This window comes from Varroa jacobsoni, unplaced genomic scaffold, assembly GCF_002532875.2.
Source record: "Varroa jacobsoni isolate VJ856 unplaced genomic scaffold, vjacob_1.0 scaffold_902, whole genome shotgun sequence".
In the NCBI taxonomy this organism is placed as follows: Eukaryota; Metazoa; Arthropoda; class Arachnida; order Mesostigmata; family Varroidae; genus Varroa; species Varroa jacobsoni.
The window spans coordinates 131,246-149,091 of NW_019213804.1; the positions used below are offsets into that span (position 1 = coordinate 131,246).

General features: G+C 39.4%; 1 protein-coding gene and 1 long non-coding RNA gene across 14 annotated transcripts in view; one reads left to right on the top strand and one right to left on the bottom strand.

The window, feature by feature from the left end:
* The first annotated feature begins 291 nt into the window (after nt 1-291).
* LOC111264825 (monocarboxylate transporter 12) overlaps nt 292-17,846 on the top strand; it is a 21,759-nt gene continuing 4,204 nt past the window's right edge. The window contains exons 1-11 of one of the 13 annotated variants that reach the window (XM_022841009.2): nt 292-387; nt 5,245-5,333; nt 5,553-5,623; nt 6,140-6,289; nt 6,778-6,921; nt 9,640-9,776; nt 10,792-10,965; nt 14,557-14,676; nt 16,419-16,555; nt 16,792-16,973; nt 17,634-17,786. In XM_022841009.2, coding sequence (XP_022696744.1) covers nt 5,584-5,623; nt 6,140-6,289; nt 6,778-6,921; nt 9,640-9,776; nt 10,792-10,965; nt 14,557-14,676; nt 16,419-16,555; nt 16,792-16,973; nt 17,634-17,786 — 1,237 coding nt within the window. In that variant the 5' untranslated portion in view covers nt 292-387; nt 5,245-5,333; nt 5,553-5,583. The other 12 variants (XM_086970218.1, XM_022841020.2, XM_086970219.1 and 9 more) reach the window with 12 other exon arrangements.
* On the bottom strand, nt 11,083-13,086 carry LOC111264828 (uncharacterized). The gene is made up of 2 exons (XR_002683103.2): nt 11,950-13,086; nt 11,083-11,416 (listed from the first exon to the last, which is right to left on the bottom strand). It is a non-coding gene; the product is annotated as an uncharacterized LOC111264828 (long non-coding RNA).

Sequence of the window (17,846 nt, forward strand, 5' to 3'; positions counted from 1 at the left end):
TGTATGTGCGATAATTTAATTTATTCAATTATCTCTCACCTTCCGATCCATCACGTAGGCAAAAGGCTTGTTTTTTGATTTGGGGAGGTCTATGAATAATTTCGATATTCTCAAAAGGTTTCGAAACTTATTCTTGAAAAACCTAGTGTGGCGCTGTTGTCGATCGTTGTGAGACTGCGGTCTGCCACCTAGTCGTTAGAGTTTGGCCCCCGCAGCGGTGCGAGTATTTGTGACGCCGCAGTCTATTTGTGTCTCTCCGTTTTTCATAAACTGCAGTTAGATCGCTTCGCTTTGCAACTGCCAACGAGAAGATGAGAGCTGCCGCAGTTATAGCAATGTCCCCGGCCACTGCTCTGTTCTCCTTGCAGTTCTGTGCCCTGTGGTTCGGTTTGTGAAATTTAAAACAGCAGATCATCCGAATATTTTTTTTTTGTTTTCATGTGCTGATTCTAGTTTGATGGTCGTCCTAAGCACCGTTGTCATGTTGGCAGGAACCATGACTAAAGAATACCAGTCCGTTTTCCTAAATCTATGCTTCAAGGCTGTAATTTCTGTGTCGTCTTATAGTTTGAGCATTGTCTTTATCAACTCCTTTATGTTTTGTTTTGTCACAGAATAACTGTTTATCGGCTTGGAGTGAGATCAGCGATCTATTTGCATTCCAGTTACCTTACGAATGATATTAGTAAGGGTCCTGCACTCCTCATTTTTAACTAGCAAGGTTAAGCCCCTTTTTTGGTACACGTAACATTCGTGATTTTCTCACGCCTCTTGTGATTCTGCTTTAAACACGAGAGATCTTATCTTAAGTATGATCAACTACGCCCCAAGTCGTAGCATACAAGATTACGAACTTTTTGCAGATCATTTAAAATTATCATATTCTGATTTTAATCACCAGAAGCTTTATGAAAAAAGTCCAATAAATTTGCTCTTCTAAACATTGCACTTAAGGACAACAATATTGTAAATTTAATTCCACTAAAGCTCAATGTGCTAGGGGCTTATTGTCTATGTTATAGATTATTAAAAGAAAAATTAATCATTGTTTTTGGTTTTCAATTTGTACTAATTGCTCACACGTTTTGTGCTAATGTTTGACATAATATGCCCGGCATAATTTATTTACTAATCACATATTGTGTCCTTGGTGTTATACCGTCGTTAACATATTCTGCAACACAACAACGAAGCTGATCGAATAATTAGTATTTAAAGCTTAAATGTGAATGATGGTTGTTAAAATTAATTCAAAATATATTATTTCTTATAATTAGACTTAAATTATAGAATTTTCTATGAGGCTAAGAGAACCCAAAGCTCTTATACAGGCTTATGCATTAATCAGTATACAACATTTTATGATTTGTATCTGGTTTTAATACCGGTCTACTATAATGCAAGCGAGCATTATTTATAAAAATTATCGTAGAGCAGAGTATTTTGTCATAGCTCGTGTAGAGACACGAGTGAGGACTTTATAAGGGATAACACGCCAAGATAGAGTATAGCTCAACATGTTTTTATTTGTGAGACCTCAAAACTTACAGAGACACAACTGTGAATCGGCTCGAATCTTATGTATGCGTTGAATGAACAGACACTCCGATGTAAATGTCTGCGTTTTTATAGGCGCACTTCTATGGGAATCCGAAACGTAAGCCTTGATATGACCATCAACAACGGTTTTTGCGCTGTTACTTCTCTGCATGGCCGCTGTTAACGATACAACTCACGCGTAGTTATAGGCAGTGGCTGGCTAAGACGCGATCAAGACGGTTTACCTTTCCTTTCTAATCTTTTTCGTTGAGACAATGTGCGCGAAATAGGAAGACTTGTTCTGGAGCCTCATATCTATGTTGCGCTACTGGCAGCAGCTCAATCTTAAATGAGCCTTTTTAAAGGAAGAGAGACAATTTGGTACATGATGGCACTTGTATTTACTGCGTTTCTTTGATATGACCACCCTCGAAACGAGGCAGGGTAATTCACCGTAAGAATACGTAAATTGGGAAGGTCATTTTTTTCTATATCGTAGTTCATGCTTCCATACGCCGCATGCCCCTACTCTCGTGTTAGCTAGTACTACCGTCAGCATATTTATTGTGCAGCGTGATTCTATCCACTTAGCAATATTAAGCAGCCTGTAATGCCTTCATAAATTTCGTAAAGCGATCACAAGCACATATTGTCATGGGGTATATGCGAGCACATATACAAAGCGTACAAACTAACGTAGGAGCGACCCAAAAATCCTTACTTACTGATTGCCCAATTTGTTCTAGCCTTATGGGTTTTGTTGAGTTTATTGCAATTTCATTTCATGATAGATTATGACCAAAAATATATACTACAATAGATGTTGAACAAAAATTAATGCTTGAAACTTGCAGATGGTTATTTAATTGTTCGACCATTGTTTTTGGATCGCAACCAATGCTTCCTGCATCTAATGGCAGGTATCTTCCTTTTAATGTGAATATACCTTTTTTCCCCCATAATACATATGTGAAGCAAGTATGACCAAATGTATTACAGAGAAATCGCAGCCCGTTTTCAAGCTATTTTCCATAAACTAATAAAACAAACACATTTATTGTCAGAGTAATAGAAAATTCGACTGAGCCCGTTTTGAAGATTCGACTGAAGCTTTTTGATTTTTTTTTGACACGTGACAAGGTGTTTCAATGTGCTCTGATAGTTGATATTCGTCATTGAAACGTGCTCTATGTTATTAGGATTTTCTGTATATTTTACCTATTATAATGTAGAAACTTTAATTATATAATAGAGTAGAGAGTTTATAATATAATAAAAATATAATAATGAATATAAATTGATTGGATGCATATTGCTAGTGCAGAGCAGATGAAAAAAACGCTAGGACGCATTTATATATAATGATCGAAAATGAACCGTGTAGTGGTGTATACTGATGTTGCTATGGCAGGTATATACAAGCTAAATAGTTAGCCATCGGGACAATCGGGACTGAGACATTCGTCAGGTAATAATACATTAGCCTTGAAAAATACCCACTACTAGTCAGATCGTTCTGGTTTACGACGCAGGCCATCTTCTTAATAGTTTGATGCTTCATCGAAAATGTAACTTTGTAGTAATGCACTGATTAACTAAGTAATGGTGATGAAGTACGGTCGATATTGTTGTTAGGATCGTATGACAGTCAATTGTACATTCGGACGGCAACTTACCTCAGAGATCGGTACTAATCTCAGCCTCTCTATCCAGCTAAGAACACTCTGAGAAGAACTCGTGTTTGAGTGTGTTAAATGACTCATACGAAAACGCACTGCAAAAGACATAGTGCTTAAAAACGTTTTAGGCAGTCGAACAGCTTTCTGTGAATATTTACACATACAAGCTTGATACCTCTCATTCTGTGCAGAAAATACCGCATATTTAGGATTGCGGGGGATCATCCTGTTACGTGAACTTCTCGTGACTATAGCAACGTCATAATGGCGTAACATACTCAAAAAGCGTTCATTATTATTAAACGTAGTAAACAAAAATATCATGAAACAATAATAGTACAGTTCGTATAGGCAAAAAAATGCTGTTCGTACGCACCTGCGTAGTCGTTCTCTTGGTTGTTTGGTTGCTATACCTAAAATCGTTCAAGTTACCACTGGCCTACATCTGGTTTCTTTTAAGAACAGCATAGAGCGGCAACTAAGGCCACTATTGAAAGATCATTAAGACCTTCAAGAATCCTAAAAGATATATTAGAAAATACCTAAGAAAATATTTAAGAAAGCAAAATAATCCATCGTTTAACATTCTTCCTCTTTATCAATTGCATATCTAGGAGAATGCTCAAAATATTACACTTTTGCCAAGTGAGCACTCTGAGAACCATCGCGGTTACCGCAGATGCTTTCAGATGTCCGCCATTACAATAGTGGTATTACTCTTTTTTTGCTTTTGCTCTAAGCGGACATAGATTTTTGGTCTTTGGACGACCATCGGCCTCATGTATTTCACAACCTTCTATCGAATCATTTACACTTATGTTGGACGACATGGTGTACGCGCACTGTCTCGTGACCACGGGTAGAGCGAGTGTCTGTTTTCATATAATAATATCGTACGTTCAACTATAATAAAAAACGAACGACCTAGCTGAGCGTCCTGGTCGAACAAAACTACGCCAATGGATAAACTCGTAATTATCGATAGCTAACGTGTTCGTGTAAGAAATACGGAATCTCCTCATCTACGTATCGACTAGTTAGCTTTTACGTATGACTTGTAAGAGTCAACGAGAGCTGACGTTTCTTCAGACTTTCAACAGAGTACAAAGTTCCAGTAGTTACGTTAAGGCAACCGCAGACCTCGAGGACTGCGTGTATATACGAACATCGATAGTAACGGATTACGCATTACGTGTATAGCGAAGCTTTTAGTACCTGGATATCGTTTTTGGCCAAGCTGTACTCTCTTATTTTGCATAAGCTTCCTTTTAACCAGTCGATGTTTACATGTACTCAAGCCAAGTGGCAAAGGGAAACTAAAGTCAACTCGATACTCGGTGGATTCTTAAACAGAGCTCACTATAGGTCTTAGCTCATTAACGTTGTAGAACTGCTATAACACGGGTATTTTACTGCTGATGCTCAACATCACTCTTCACCTCGTTTAAAGAAATCAACTCACGTAACAGCGCTAAAGGATCGCCGGGCAAGGGGAGAAAAGGGATCGTCTGCTTTTGCATAACGAGGCGTTTTCAGGCAGCAAAAATATCCCGCAAACATAGCCGGTCTTCCACGGGGTCGGTTCGTTGGGCCATTCTTGCGCTTTAAGATTCTACTCGTGCTTTTCGCACTTTCAGTACCATCTTGATCGTAGTTAACAATCTTTTGATCAGATATACAATAGAGGAGGGTACACGTGGTTACACTTAGTTGCTTTCCTAGGAGCTGCGTCCATATAATGGCCACCACTTTTTAGTATAAAGGAGATTTTTCTTATGCGTAACGATAGCAAGAATACGAAGCAAAATTTCTTCTAAAATTGAATTTCGAGTACGAATTCCAGGACCTGTCAGAACAACGGCTTATCTGACAAAAAAACACGTAATTTTTGTGTTGCGCTGTTAATTTCGACAACGCTAAAGGTTAATCTTAATCTGAAATTGATCTTACGAAACGATAGCAAAGGACCTGTCATAAGCTGATTGAGGTTTACTGATTGAAGAAGTTTGTGTCTTCATATGTGCAGTTACTCACATTTCAAGAAACGGTGGAAAACAGGACAAGGAGTTTGGTGGGAAAGATGGTAGTAGTCTCCTAGAAATATAAATCCTACAGGTAAGATATGAAAACACCTGACAGACGATTTACACGAAAGCTATTCTATGAATATCGATGTTTCGTTCCACAAATAACATTTCAGTTCCCACCAAAATACTGAGCAATAATGTAACTGTGGAATTTCACGATTTATTCTGGTTCTCGTCGACGCTTCTCAAAGTGACTCTCACTTCTCATGTATTCAACGACGATTGAGACGATCCTTCTTTGTTTCAGATCATACCTTACCCTCTTACTGAGCAGTGCAATGGGTATAAAAATTGACAGCCGTCAGAGTTGGATCGTAGGTACGTGAAAGCATATGTTTTGTGTTAGAGGTATTATGTATAGTTCGTCTTTACTGGATTCAATTTTAAAATCTTCGGTTGATATCCGGTTAGTCTATCTATCTACTTTTTTCTTCATTTGATGACCTATAGCTAAACTGGTCGTCGGACCAGATTAAGTTACTTTTTGGAAATTATGATTATGATTAGAGTGACATAACGGGCCGTTGGTTCTGCGCTGTTCAACAGTTTAGCTATAGTAGACAGTCTATTCATATATCGGCGATAGTTTATTTCTTGGCTGTGAGCGCTAGCAGAAAGAGTTAGTTGTATATACAGGATCTGGAAGGAAATTAGGAAGAAGACTTTCGTGTCATTCACTGCTACTTTTAAGATTACGACCGAGGAATTGCAATACATGTCTTCATCTGATCTGTAGGCTTAGCTTGTTTTTATTAGTTCTGATTAAGTAAATGGTTATGTTTATACCAGAAAAAGTATCACATTCAAAATAGGTCACTTGGTGTTTGATATTAGCATTAGCCACTTCCCTGCTGATGTCGTGTAGTGTCTGGACTTTCCGATGTGCGGGCCTAATTTACGTTGCACTTATTGACCAGTTAGGCGTGAGTGCCGAAAATGCGTCGTGGCCGATCGTCATCTTTTGCGCTGCGTCATCTGTTTTGGGTAGGTATTTGTGCATATAAATTGTCTCGCACTACCGAATGAAGTCCGATTCGTTCTTATGGTCAATCTAAGACTAAATAAATAGAAGCGGTCGTTTGCTTCGATGGGTACACCTGACCATAAGGCAAACCGCAACTCTGTTTGAAGCCAAGTTCAAATATCATATTTGTCTTATAATTTGGACTAAAATTGCTAGATGTTTTGCAAAAATATTCTTTAATTATTCTTTCTCTTTTCAAAGCTCAAAAGTTTACAAACCAGGTTGGAACCCTATACGAAGATGTTGACAAACTAGAAGAAGATCAAATTGAATTTACTAAGAATTTTTGTATTCGTTAGCTTTTCTAAAGGATCATAACAGCGATCGTAATCAGCCGTTTTTATTAATCATCGAAACATCCAGAAGTGAGTACACTGCGTGAAGCTCTTAACTTGTTGATAAACAATAACTTCTGTGAACTTTATTTTCGCTTTTGGTAATTTCTCAGGTCCAGCGGTCGGTGCCGCTAGTATGTATGTATCAATCCCCACCTTATTCATATTTTCCTCGTGCTCAGGTACACTATCAGTCGTGCTGGCCAGTTATGCTCGAAACATTTGGGAAATCACGCTGACGCTTGGTCTTATGCAAGGTTGGTTTATGGTTTATCTAATTGCCCTCTAAACTAACCCTTTGAATTTTACAACAAAAGCTGACAAGCATGAAAACAAAGTCATGCACCGTACAAATGCTAGGTGCTTTTGGAAAACGACGGTAGTACATTACGGACGAGTCCATGTATATGAAAAAAAGAACGTAGGTAAATCCGTGATTGTATTATGAATAGTCATTGTCGATTACGTTGGAAAATTTTTCCAGCTTAATCAGCAAATATGTATTCTAGAGAAACTGGGACAAAATTAATATTGTTTGGTTACTAAATTAAATAATTTCGGTGTAATTGTAGTTTGTTCAGATCAGTTTACGGCTTCGATACGGGACACCTAAATAACTTTCCGCTAGTTTCCATAAGTAAGGCGATCAAATAAAGTGCGTACAACTCAATTATTAGGATATTACATAAACTAAACGGAAGGTTCAAAAGAATACACAAAGCAAAAACATCTTTATTTTACGAAAACGCCGAACACGTATAGCTGAAATCGTTAGTGGCACTCTGGAAAAACTTGAGTACATAAGTTTCAGAGTTTTCATCGGTAGATTATTGCGCTAATTTTTTTTTATTGATAAACTGAGTACACGGAGTATTCGGTTCTTTTTAACAGTGAATTTAGAATAACTGATATTTTAGTAGACTTACTGAATACGCAAAGTAATCTGCTGCTTTTTTTTCCCAGGAATAGATTTATAATTTGCTGATGGTTTACATACATACAGTCGATCACCTAGGGGCACGGATGAATTACGGACAAAGTTTTTAAATTAATCGCGCCACCATTAGAGAGCAGACGTACAGGAATTTTCACACGCAAAAAAAACGCAGTTTTTTTTTGTCGGTACCTTCTTTTTTTACACTATGCTGCCAGATATGCGAATGCATAGCAATCGCGTGCACTAATCTTTTAATTCTCTCGTGTCCTCGTTGCGGCGCCGTCCAACTGGCTCCCTTCCTACCGGTCGCGCGCCGTCGTCGCAGTTTTTTTAAAAGTCCTGGCGCCCCCACACCTTCGTCCATCGTCGCACGGGCCAGACGCTTATCCTTCTTGAAGCCTTCAGGGTTCCGTCGACTTCGTATATCACTGTTTGCCTGCCCTACGGCACACAGGCGTGTGCCGTCTTCTAGTTTATTTTTTTCTTCTTTTTTATTCTTAACATAGCCCACTACGGCTGAGTCTTCCGCTCTTAGCTTCAGCGCAAGACCACATAGGCCACAGCCTGACGCCATTTCCGGTACTACCGCTTGTCCCGAAGGAGGCTGACTGGTCTAACCGGACTTCTTGCGGTGATCAGACTCGCGATTTCAACACTCTCGGTCTCGTGCCACATCCTTTGAAGTTGGACGACAGTCGGACGGACGGATCATATCCGTCCCCGAGTCTCGTGGTTTGGTCACCTTCATAAGCCTGGTCGGATGCGAGCTTCGCTGCTGCCACAATATTCTGAAAGCCTAGGCGTTAATCGAAGACTGCCAATAGGTTTTCTAGTGGCTAGGGCTTTTATATGGTAAAATATTTTTCGTATTTTACGTTCGTTATTTAAACTGGTAGGCATTACTTGATGGATCTAGCTCGCGAGATGAAACGAAGTTTGTCTACGCCCGTATTCGTATCTAGACCGTCATATACCCCTAAATTTCGCGGACAATACGCTGTCCGTTGCGCTATTGCTTTTATACCCCGACGGTGTCCAATTTAGCTGCTGTTCATCGCTCCTTCTCGACCGTTATACATATAGGACGAAAAATTTGAATCTCGAATAAAATAGAGTTTTTTTTTACCATAATACCGAAATTTTGATTTTATCATAAGGTCAAACTGTCAAAATTTCGCGCGGAACCACACATCTGGTAAATGACTTTCTCGGCTTTGCTGTGATATTTACGTTCTTTTGACTAAAATTTAAATTAAGGTTTGGGGGTAATGGTAGCTGAATCTCAGTGATACAGTATCTACTTTTTTCTTTCAAGGCTTGAGTGGTCATAGGCTTGTTAACATATTTTTTTTAACTTCACAAGCCTCACAGATAAAAACTCCGAAGGTGTTAAATTGGAAGCCAATCGTCCAAACGGTAAGTTACATGACCAAGGAACTTCCTTTGCGATAACGCTATTGTTTCACGTGAAGTACAGCAGAAGGAACCGTTTTGTGGGGACCACTTGTGTCAAGATAAAAAAAAATATTGATTGTTTGTGTATTTCCTGCGGCTTCAGAAAAAATAGCCGAATAATGTCTTCAGCACGAAATCAAGAACAAATATTGATACGTTTGGGACCCGCGTTATTGTCATGAAACGCACGCACATTTTCGGTAATCCAAAAGCCATAATTTAGTTTATTTACAAAACCATAAGAATAAAAATTGACTTTATCGTTGAAGATAATTTTATTAAGAAATTCGCTATTAATTTGTTATTGTTCAGTTACAACATGAACAACTCTCTTCGCTGTGCCTTGAGCTATTGCATGGTAAAAAGTGCACGTAATTTGTGCGTACTTTTACCATGTAAAGTTAAACTTACGCTTTTACTGAAAATATATTTACTAATAAGAAGAGTATCGGTCCATTTTAATAATGACGAACTATATATGGAATACTTATTTAGCATAAATGATGGCATAGAAGAATATATATATATATATATATATATATATATGAAAAGAAGTAAATACCTCAATGTTTAATTATTGCAGGAGTATGCTCGGCTTTTCCGTTGACATTAGGTAGCGTCCTCGTGACCCGTTATTTTGATCGCTATCAAACGACTGCCATTGGAGTGTTTCTATCTGGACCTGCTATTGTCTCAATGGCGTTAACTCTAGTAATGCAAGTAAGCAGAGTTGTACTGTCACTGAGATCACCCATTAGGCTTTTGAGAACGAAATTTTATAATACTTACGTTCTTTAGACATAAAGAAATATACATGCAGCTGTTTTTCCTGTTATTAATATCCGAGCATTTTGCACTTGTAGCTATGCGGGAGGTTCTGTACCCATTGATCTCTTATCCTCATTGATAACGAAAGAATCGGATATACTGCTGGGATCATCCTGGTTATGGCAAAGCTATCTTCTGGCGTCAGTCTCGAAGAAGCCATTGTTGGAGGTGAACTATATCCTAGAACGTTCACAAATATTGTGTCGCTGCCGTAAATGCGTCTTATACTCATGCATCAGCTCGTAAACAGATACGTTGCAGCATTATGAAGAGGTGTCTTCGATCTATGTAGCAGATTTTTCCAGACTTTGAAACGCAACTACTCGCTTTAGTGTAGTTATTATTTTACCCTTTCAGTTCAAACCGAATTATAAATCTATTAATGGAGAAGAATTGGATTGATTACTTGCACAGGTTTGTGAATATCAATGTAAACTATATCCTTCCGTGTAGATGCCTACTCGGGGCAATGATTTATGTCCGGACTGAAAAACTGTGCCAGTCGCGATGAAAATAATCTTAAGAGAAATTGTGGCCATTGCTTTCCGCAATGGGTACAAGACGATTTTATTTGACAAGTGGTAGAGGGATACCGACTTTTTGCTCTGAAATTAAGTGGTGGTAGTGTAATTCCCGGATCACCAAGACGATGGTCATGCAACAGGATAACGGACCCGTTCATATCTCCGACCTCACAAATATAAGATTTAGAGTATTCAATTTGCTTGAAGGCATGGCCCTCATTTTATTTAGAAATATTTCTCATTTTTTAAAACGAATAAACAAAGAAAATCAAGCGGATTTAGCCTGTGTAAAGCCACACTGTTTTGAAACGTTTTTAATGCAAAAGACGCATTTTCAATTGCCGCTAACAACTATAACAGCTCTTCCTGATTGCATATTTCAGGCAATTTTAGACGAATTTGGTTTGCAATGGAGTCTTTTATTGCTATCTGGTCTCACTGCTCAATCTATCCCTGCCGCATTACTAATCAAAACAATTGGACCCCCAGAAGAACAAACAGACCAAACGCAGAGGGGCACGATAACCAAAAAGCCGGTACACCTACCAATGTCAAAGGCAAGTGCGTTATTCGAACGTATATGTCTCATCAAGCTATAGAAGATTTGTGGCAAGGTAGGAGCGATCTCATGATAGCAGGGCGGCCATTTGATCGCGAACAACTTCAAAATGATGTAAACAAGCAATGACTGAATGTAGTCACGCAAATTCATTTTTATTAGAAACTTTTATACAGATTTCACCTAAATACAACTGGAAGTGGGTTCCGTTGTCTTTCTTCATAACAGATATCCTTTTGACCCAGTTGTTGGCCATTCCTTCGCGAACCCATGACCCTAATAGGGAGACGGACTTTGGTCAGGTTCACATACTGTCCGTAGATCTATTGTCCAATCTGTAGTTTCCATATCCACAGCTTTCATTAGATTAGAGCGTCTACTGCGAGCTTCACCCCGTGCTTATGTGCCAATTCCATCCACAACCGCTGAGAACTTACCAAATATTTACACTGAAATGAAATTAATTTTTCAAGATGCTTAAAATACTTAAAACATTGGATTTAGGGCTAATTTACGATGAAGTTCTAGCGAATCACCAACAATCAGACTCCGCGACCACTTTAAAATGTCGATTTTGAATCGAACAGGCAGACCATCATATTAGCACACGCTTTTAGTATAGCACGTTATAGATAATATAGATATCGTTGGTTTATTCGGTACGAAAACTATGCGCTTTTTCAAGTTTTCAAGTTCAAATTGAGTTCAACATAATGATTCTTAAGATCAGCATCTTAGAATTGGGAACGAATGCGAGCATTTTGTTTTTCGAACAATGACAATATAGGAGGAAAATGGATTCTCGACGAACATTTCTAACATAATCATTCTAAGAATTGTTTCGGTATACCTTCTATCATACATTGTTGTTTCCCACGTAAAGGTTCAGAGACATTTTGTTATCATTAGAGTGATTTCAGACAGACGAAGATATATGCTTATTTTTTTTAAAAGGAACTGCATAAAAGAACTGGAGACTTACCTAAAGTATAATATAACTTAATGTCTTATGGTCATCAAGTCCTTCGGGTATGCAGTGGTTGTTACTGGTCGGTCAAGCTGTCCAGCGAAGATACATCGAGGAACTAAGCGGCCTGATGGAAAGTATGTGGGCTCACTCTGTGCAGATGTTTCCGCGTAGACTTATTCCTTGGTCCGATACTGGTTCGGCCTCTGTTTCCACAAACTTATCTTTCCTAAATTTTTTTTCGTAATTATCTTCGGCAGTCTAGGTCGGCACTTTGGATCTTCTTAGAATAAAAAAGTACTTGCAACAAGGGAAGCAAGCTGATCTTGCGCACTAAAAACTCCATTACCTGCTTTAGGTTATATGCTTTTACTGAATTTAACTAATCGGACACCTTGGCACGATTCCGTATGATATCTATTCATACGCTGCTACGGGATCTATTCTTGGAGTCACATAAATGGGTCGCGGCTGTTAGGTAGGTCGGTAGGTGTTTTAAAGGTGCCGTATTCGACACGGCCTTTATGTACCTTTATTTGGCATGGAAGGAGATGAACAATCATAGGTAAGGGAACTTATCGACGTAAATCAGGAGCACCTGTTAGGTAAAAAGTGTTACTTTTAACAACTTTACCCCCTTCTGCGTAAATCTAATCTCCTCCGTCTTGGCAAGATTGGCTGTCAGCCCTAGATTGGTAACACTTACTAAGCTCCCACAACGCTTGCGTATTGGAACACCAACACGAGATTTTTGTAGTCCAGAATTCTTTCAGGGAGAACCTTGAGCAAAGCCGAGCATAGGGGAAGCCTCAGGTTGCCACTTTGTGAGATGTCTGTAATCGCTGAGACGGCAGCGAGCTTTGCTACTCCGTCGTAAATGACTGCCACTTGTAGGCTCTCTATATTAAAGGGAACTTCTACAGCCGTTAGAAAAACTAAGGCTATATATCTTAGTACGATATCGAAGGCAACCTTAAGGCCAATGAACACAGCATATAAATGCTATTCCTCAATCTGTAATCTTCGATTCCCGTCCTACACGAATCCAGACGCCGTTGCTTAGGAACGCCACTTTTTGAACTCTTGTTGCCTTTTAGAAATGGTGTTCGTTTCTTTAAAAAGGTGCCCAGCTCCTTGACTTTTCGGGTAAAATAGCAGCCTGCAGCAGACGCTGTTCTTTGGATTTCTTAGCCACAAAGAGGATCGCATTGGGCCTTTCTTTATTTTCGAAACAACTAAAAGGGTGGCACCTGTCCAGAACGCATACATTCGTCACACACCAACAGAAAACAGGGCGTTAAAACAAGGCCGTCTTTAAGATGTTCACTTCAAACAGCGTCCGATTTAAGAGCTCTCAGTGTTGCGCTTCAAAAGTCAGAAGGACATCCTGAATCATGAAGTCCTGCTTTAGTAAGCGGTACTGTATCGTCGTTGCTTCGTCCTAGGTTGAGGGAGGCGATGGCAGTCTCATAGAGATCATGACCCAAAACAAACATGTCAGTGAAACTTCAGACCAAGGTGTCTGAGTTCACAGGGCATTATCTGTCTAGCTTGAGCAAATTACCTAAATTACGACCCTTACATTTTTTTTCGTCTTTAGTTTTAGAGATAGCTTCTTCGTTATTTGGCCTATGTTTTACGACATAACGCCAGGCACTCCATCTTGGTATGAAACCTTTGTTTTTTATGTCGTCAGTGCGTAATGCATAGTGGACTGGATTTTAGCAAGATAGCGGCATTTCGCAACCGATTTACCGCAATGAAATGCGCCTTCTGTCTTTAACGCATCAGAGAGACAATCTCATGTACGTATGCCTGTCACGTCGGTCTGAACGCATCGCGCAAATGCCGTGGGTCATTTAAGCCTAGAGCACAATCAATGCTTTAATATTGCTCACACTTCTGCTTATACGAATGAGCCAGATGGTCGACGCTGCTGCTCTATATAACATCGAATGTGTATACGTTAAGAGAAGAAAAATGCTACCATTGCTAGCCAAAACACACATGCGGAGAGCGGGCTATTAAGCCGAGCGTAGCTGTAGCAGTCTTCCAAGAAGCTCAATAGTCGGAAGCCGTGAGGTACTCCGAGGCCGAGAACCGAAAAAAGAATTTCACGAACAAGCCACAGCCCTTGTGCTTCCCCATCCTGTGTTATCATAAAGATACGGCGCTTTTTTGTTCTGTAGCATTTATGGTTTGCATCTAGCTCGTTGGCTTCTCGTAAAACATTTTTGTGATTTTTCTCCTCTGTTAAAGCTCCTTCCTCCAAAACTAGTTGTTCGTAACCAAGTTCTCCTTCCGTCGTCCTTTGCTTCGACGAGAGCGACCACATAAACCGTTACGTGGCATCACTAGCGCTACGAATGGTTGCAACGAAAGCAGCTTTATAAATATGTATATATTAGTGATCAAAACCTTGTCCTTATGAAGCGGCAGCGACAAAACCGCTTATATATATACGACGCTGTTCGGATGCTGTTTTTTAACTAACGATTCTATATCGTCGCCTTTTAATGCTGAAAAGTCACTGATAGGATCGTTATGCGTTTATATCTATCGAAATTAAGTTATTTCCCATTTATTAATATTTACGTTACGTTTACGGCCTCGTCATTACAGAGTGCATCGTTTACAGCACTTACATCTAGTAAGACATCGGCTGGGCGAACCGGTTACACAGACTACCACACCAAGAAGAAAGTACCAAAAATGGTTTTGAGACAACTTAGAAGAAATAAGGTACCTACTCGCTTTCAAATTTTCATTTTCCGTTTAATTGCACATCTTGCACATGCCCACATTACCGCATACCAAATTTGCGTCACGTCGGCTAAATGGTTTGCCGCCAAGCTAATCACGATTTCCCAGACTTACCGTATATAGCCCACAGTCTTCTTTTCTACTGTGATAGGTTGAATACATTATATTACTATGTTATATACTATTATGTTGTATACTATTATGTTAAAGTTTTGGAAAATTCTGACGAGCGGTTTGTCGTAGCCGGCATGTTTATCAGCTACTTTTGGCAGCAGGTAGACAAACCAACGCACTTGTCATGGCAAACAACAATGCATCGTGTTTAGCGTTCAAGTCAAAATTCGCTTTTACCTAGTCCTTTTGTTTTTGATAAATCTACACTGAAATTTTTTAGCCCGAAATCGACGGTTTCCACGCGAATTCTGGAAAGGCTTTTATGGAGCGAACTGGAAAATCCTAAATAAATTTAAAGGATACAAACATTTATAAGAATGGCCCAAAAAATTATTTTTAGTACACTTAGGTTCTTGATACAGAAATGTGTTGTTTTGTATATTGCTAATTTTATTGGTCAGATAATCCTTAACGCTTAGCTTTTTTGAGCCTTTGCGCAAGTTCTGACCGTTTCAGTCCTTTCATTTTTGGGACCTTTGGCCTGTTATCAGCTCGAAATTTAATTTCGTTGGGACACTTTTATGTAACGTACATAAGTGACACTTCAAAAGCTTATGCACGGACACTGGTACAAAAGCTATTCGTCAATAAAAGAATGTTTTGAAAATTACTAGTTAGCATTTACGTCCTAAATTGAAGCTGTAGTCTGAGTGCATGGTGAACATGACTATCAAAGGCAAAAAAATATGTCGAGATATGTTTTTGTTACAAACGACGCATAAGAAATCCCTAATTTAAACACGCCATACTGTTTATGTATGTTGTATTATATTTATCGGTCAGTGTGACGTGTGTGAAAAGGATTTGCTACTTCAAAATAGCGTAGTGAACAGCGGCTCGACATTTCATAGAACCTTTCTTTATCCTTAAGGTATGCTCTTTCAGAGAAACAAGAGTGTTCACTCGACTCAGGCTTTCAGCAGGCGAATAGCAGCAAGCCATGTAAAATCTGAAAATTCGATACGTTTACAAACTGCGCTTCATCTTGGAACTACAGCAGTATAGATAGATCCTCGCAGATCAATAATAGGGTACTCAGAGCTGTGGCGGGATCCGAACAGCTTCAGTGTTATAGTTTTTAGTAGTCAGATTTGGTCCACGTAAAGTTACTATATCTGTTTGCCTAAATCGAATTAATGACAAATGATTTGTAGAGACGCTAGCTTCTTTTGGCTCTCACGTTATGACAACGACCCATTCCTGCATCGGGCTGTGAAGTGTGATGAAAGTGAATCTTCTACGCTAATCGCAGAAAGTCACCCATAGATTAGCCTGTTTCCAAAAGCTCGGCAATTTCTTTATAACGAAATTGTGCAAATTTCAACATGATGTCAACCCTTCAACACTTGACGCTCGTAGGCTAGGCTTCTACAACAGCGAAATAATAAGTTAAGATGTAGTAGGAGTGCATACATTAAATAGAAAAATGAATGAAGAAATATATATGATGGCCCCGATTTCACCTTAGGGTAAATTGACTTTATCGTAACGTCCCTCATACGCCTGTGTAAAAAAATTTAAACAGGTGTTTGTTTTCTCAATGGAAGGTTTGCCGTGACACGCCGCGGATCGCTGAAGCTGGCGATGCTGTATTGTCGTACATGGTCGAGAGAACTGGTCGAAAAAGGAACTCCGAACGCTCTGGCAAGCCTCCAGACACCTTTACGCTCTTACGGCTTAGATGGTTATTTACGCTGCTTGCTGTAAAATTTTTCATCTGTTTTATAATCTACAAAACCTTGATAAGGAATGACGAGTACCTTAATGAAAGATACGCACCTATATATGTTTCGAACACATCTATACATTGACTGTGACAACGTTCCTCAAGATCTAAGACTAGGTTTTGTGATATCGTCCAACTAGGCACAGTTACAGTTAACACTAAGATTCACCTTATTTTTAAAACTCTTTGTAAAGGTTTTATGCCTTGTTGGCAGTAACCGTGGGGTTTATTTTCGTTAACACGACTCTCCTCAACCTCATCGTGGCTTTGGCACGCGATAAGAAAGTAACGTCAGATGTTGCTGGGCGCCTCGTCGCATTGCTTGCTTTCGGAGATCTCTTGGGCAGAATTTGTTCTGGTTGGATAACTGATAAAGGTACAGTAAAGTTTTAGAAACATTCATACTGAAGCTGTTGACTATTCCTATTTAAAGATTGCGTACGCATTTAAGGCTTGGTTAGTGTCAGTCAGCCCGTTAAAGATTTCCCCGTGACAGCTTAGTGGGTAACGTATTTGCCTGCTAATCTTAGGTACACATGAGTTCGGTTCGAATTCGAGCATAGACGCACTTCTTTTCATGCCAACCGTCTAATGCAATGTCACAGCGATGCCGGACATAAAATTTGGAACGTAGATGGAAGGCCATCAGAATATGTTTTCTGTAATCGACTCTCAGCTGCTCCTTCCTCTACGAGTTCGGTACGATTATGTGAGATTTCTGAAAATACTTATTAATACGAACAATCTGAACGGGTTTGGCAGGAGCCAAGATCATAGTAACCATACATTTTCATCGTTACTTTGCGTATTGCTGACTTTTACTGAAAGAAAGAGGGAAGCATGTCTACGCTCGGATTCCTAACCCAAATCGCCTCATAGGTGTGTAAGCTTTGTAAACAAGCACGTTACAACTGCAGCACTACGCGGAAACGCGTCACATATCTGGTGTGACACCCGTAAAAAACCAATGAGCTCTACGTTAAATGGGTCATCTCAATGGAATATACATAACACCCATGGCTTCTTGTGTTTGCAGAATTTATAAGTCGAGAACATCTGATGTTGATTAACTACACGTTGCTATCTGTCGGCCTTATTGGGCTGGGAACATTTTCTCATCCAATAACCTTGTGCTTCCTGGTCACGCTTATTGGATGGCTACTTGGGTCGTCCGTGATTTTGTTTACTAGTAAGTAGCTATTCAATGCTGTTGCACCCTTTCATCGCTGCATAACAATACTACTATAGG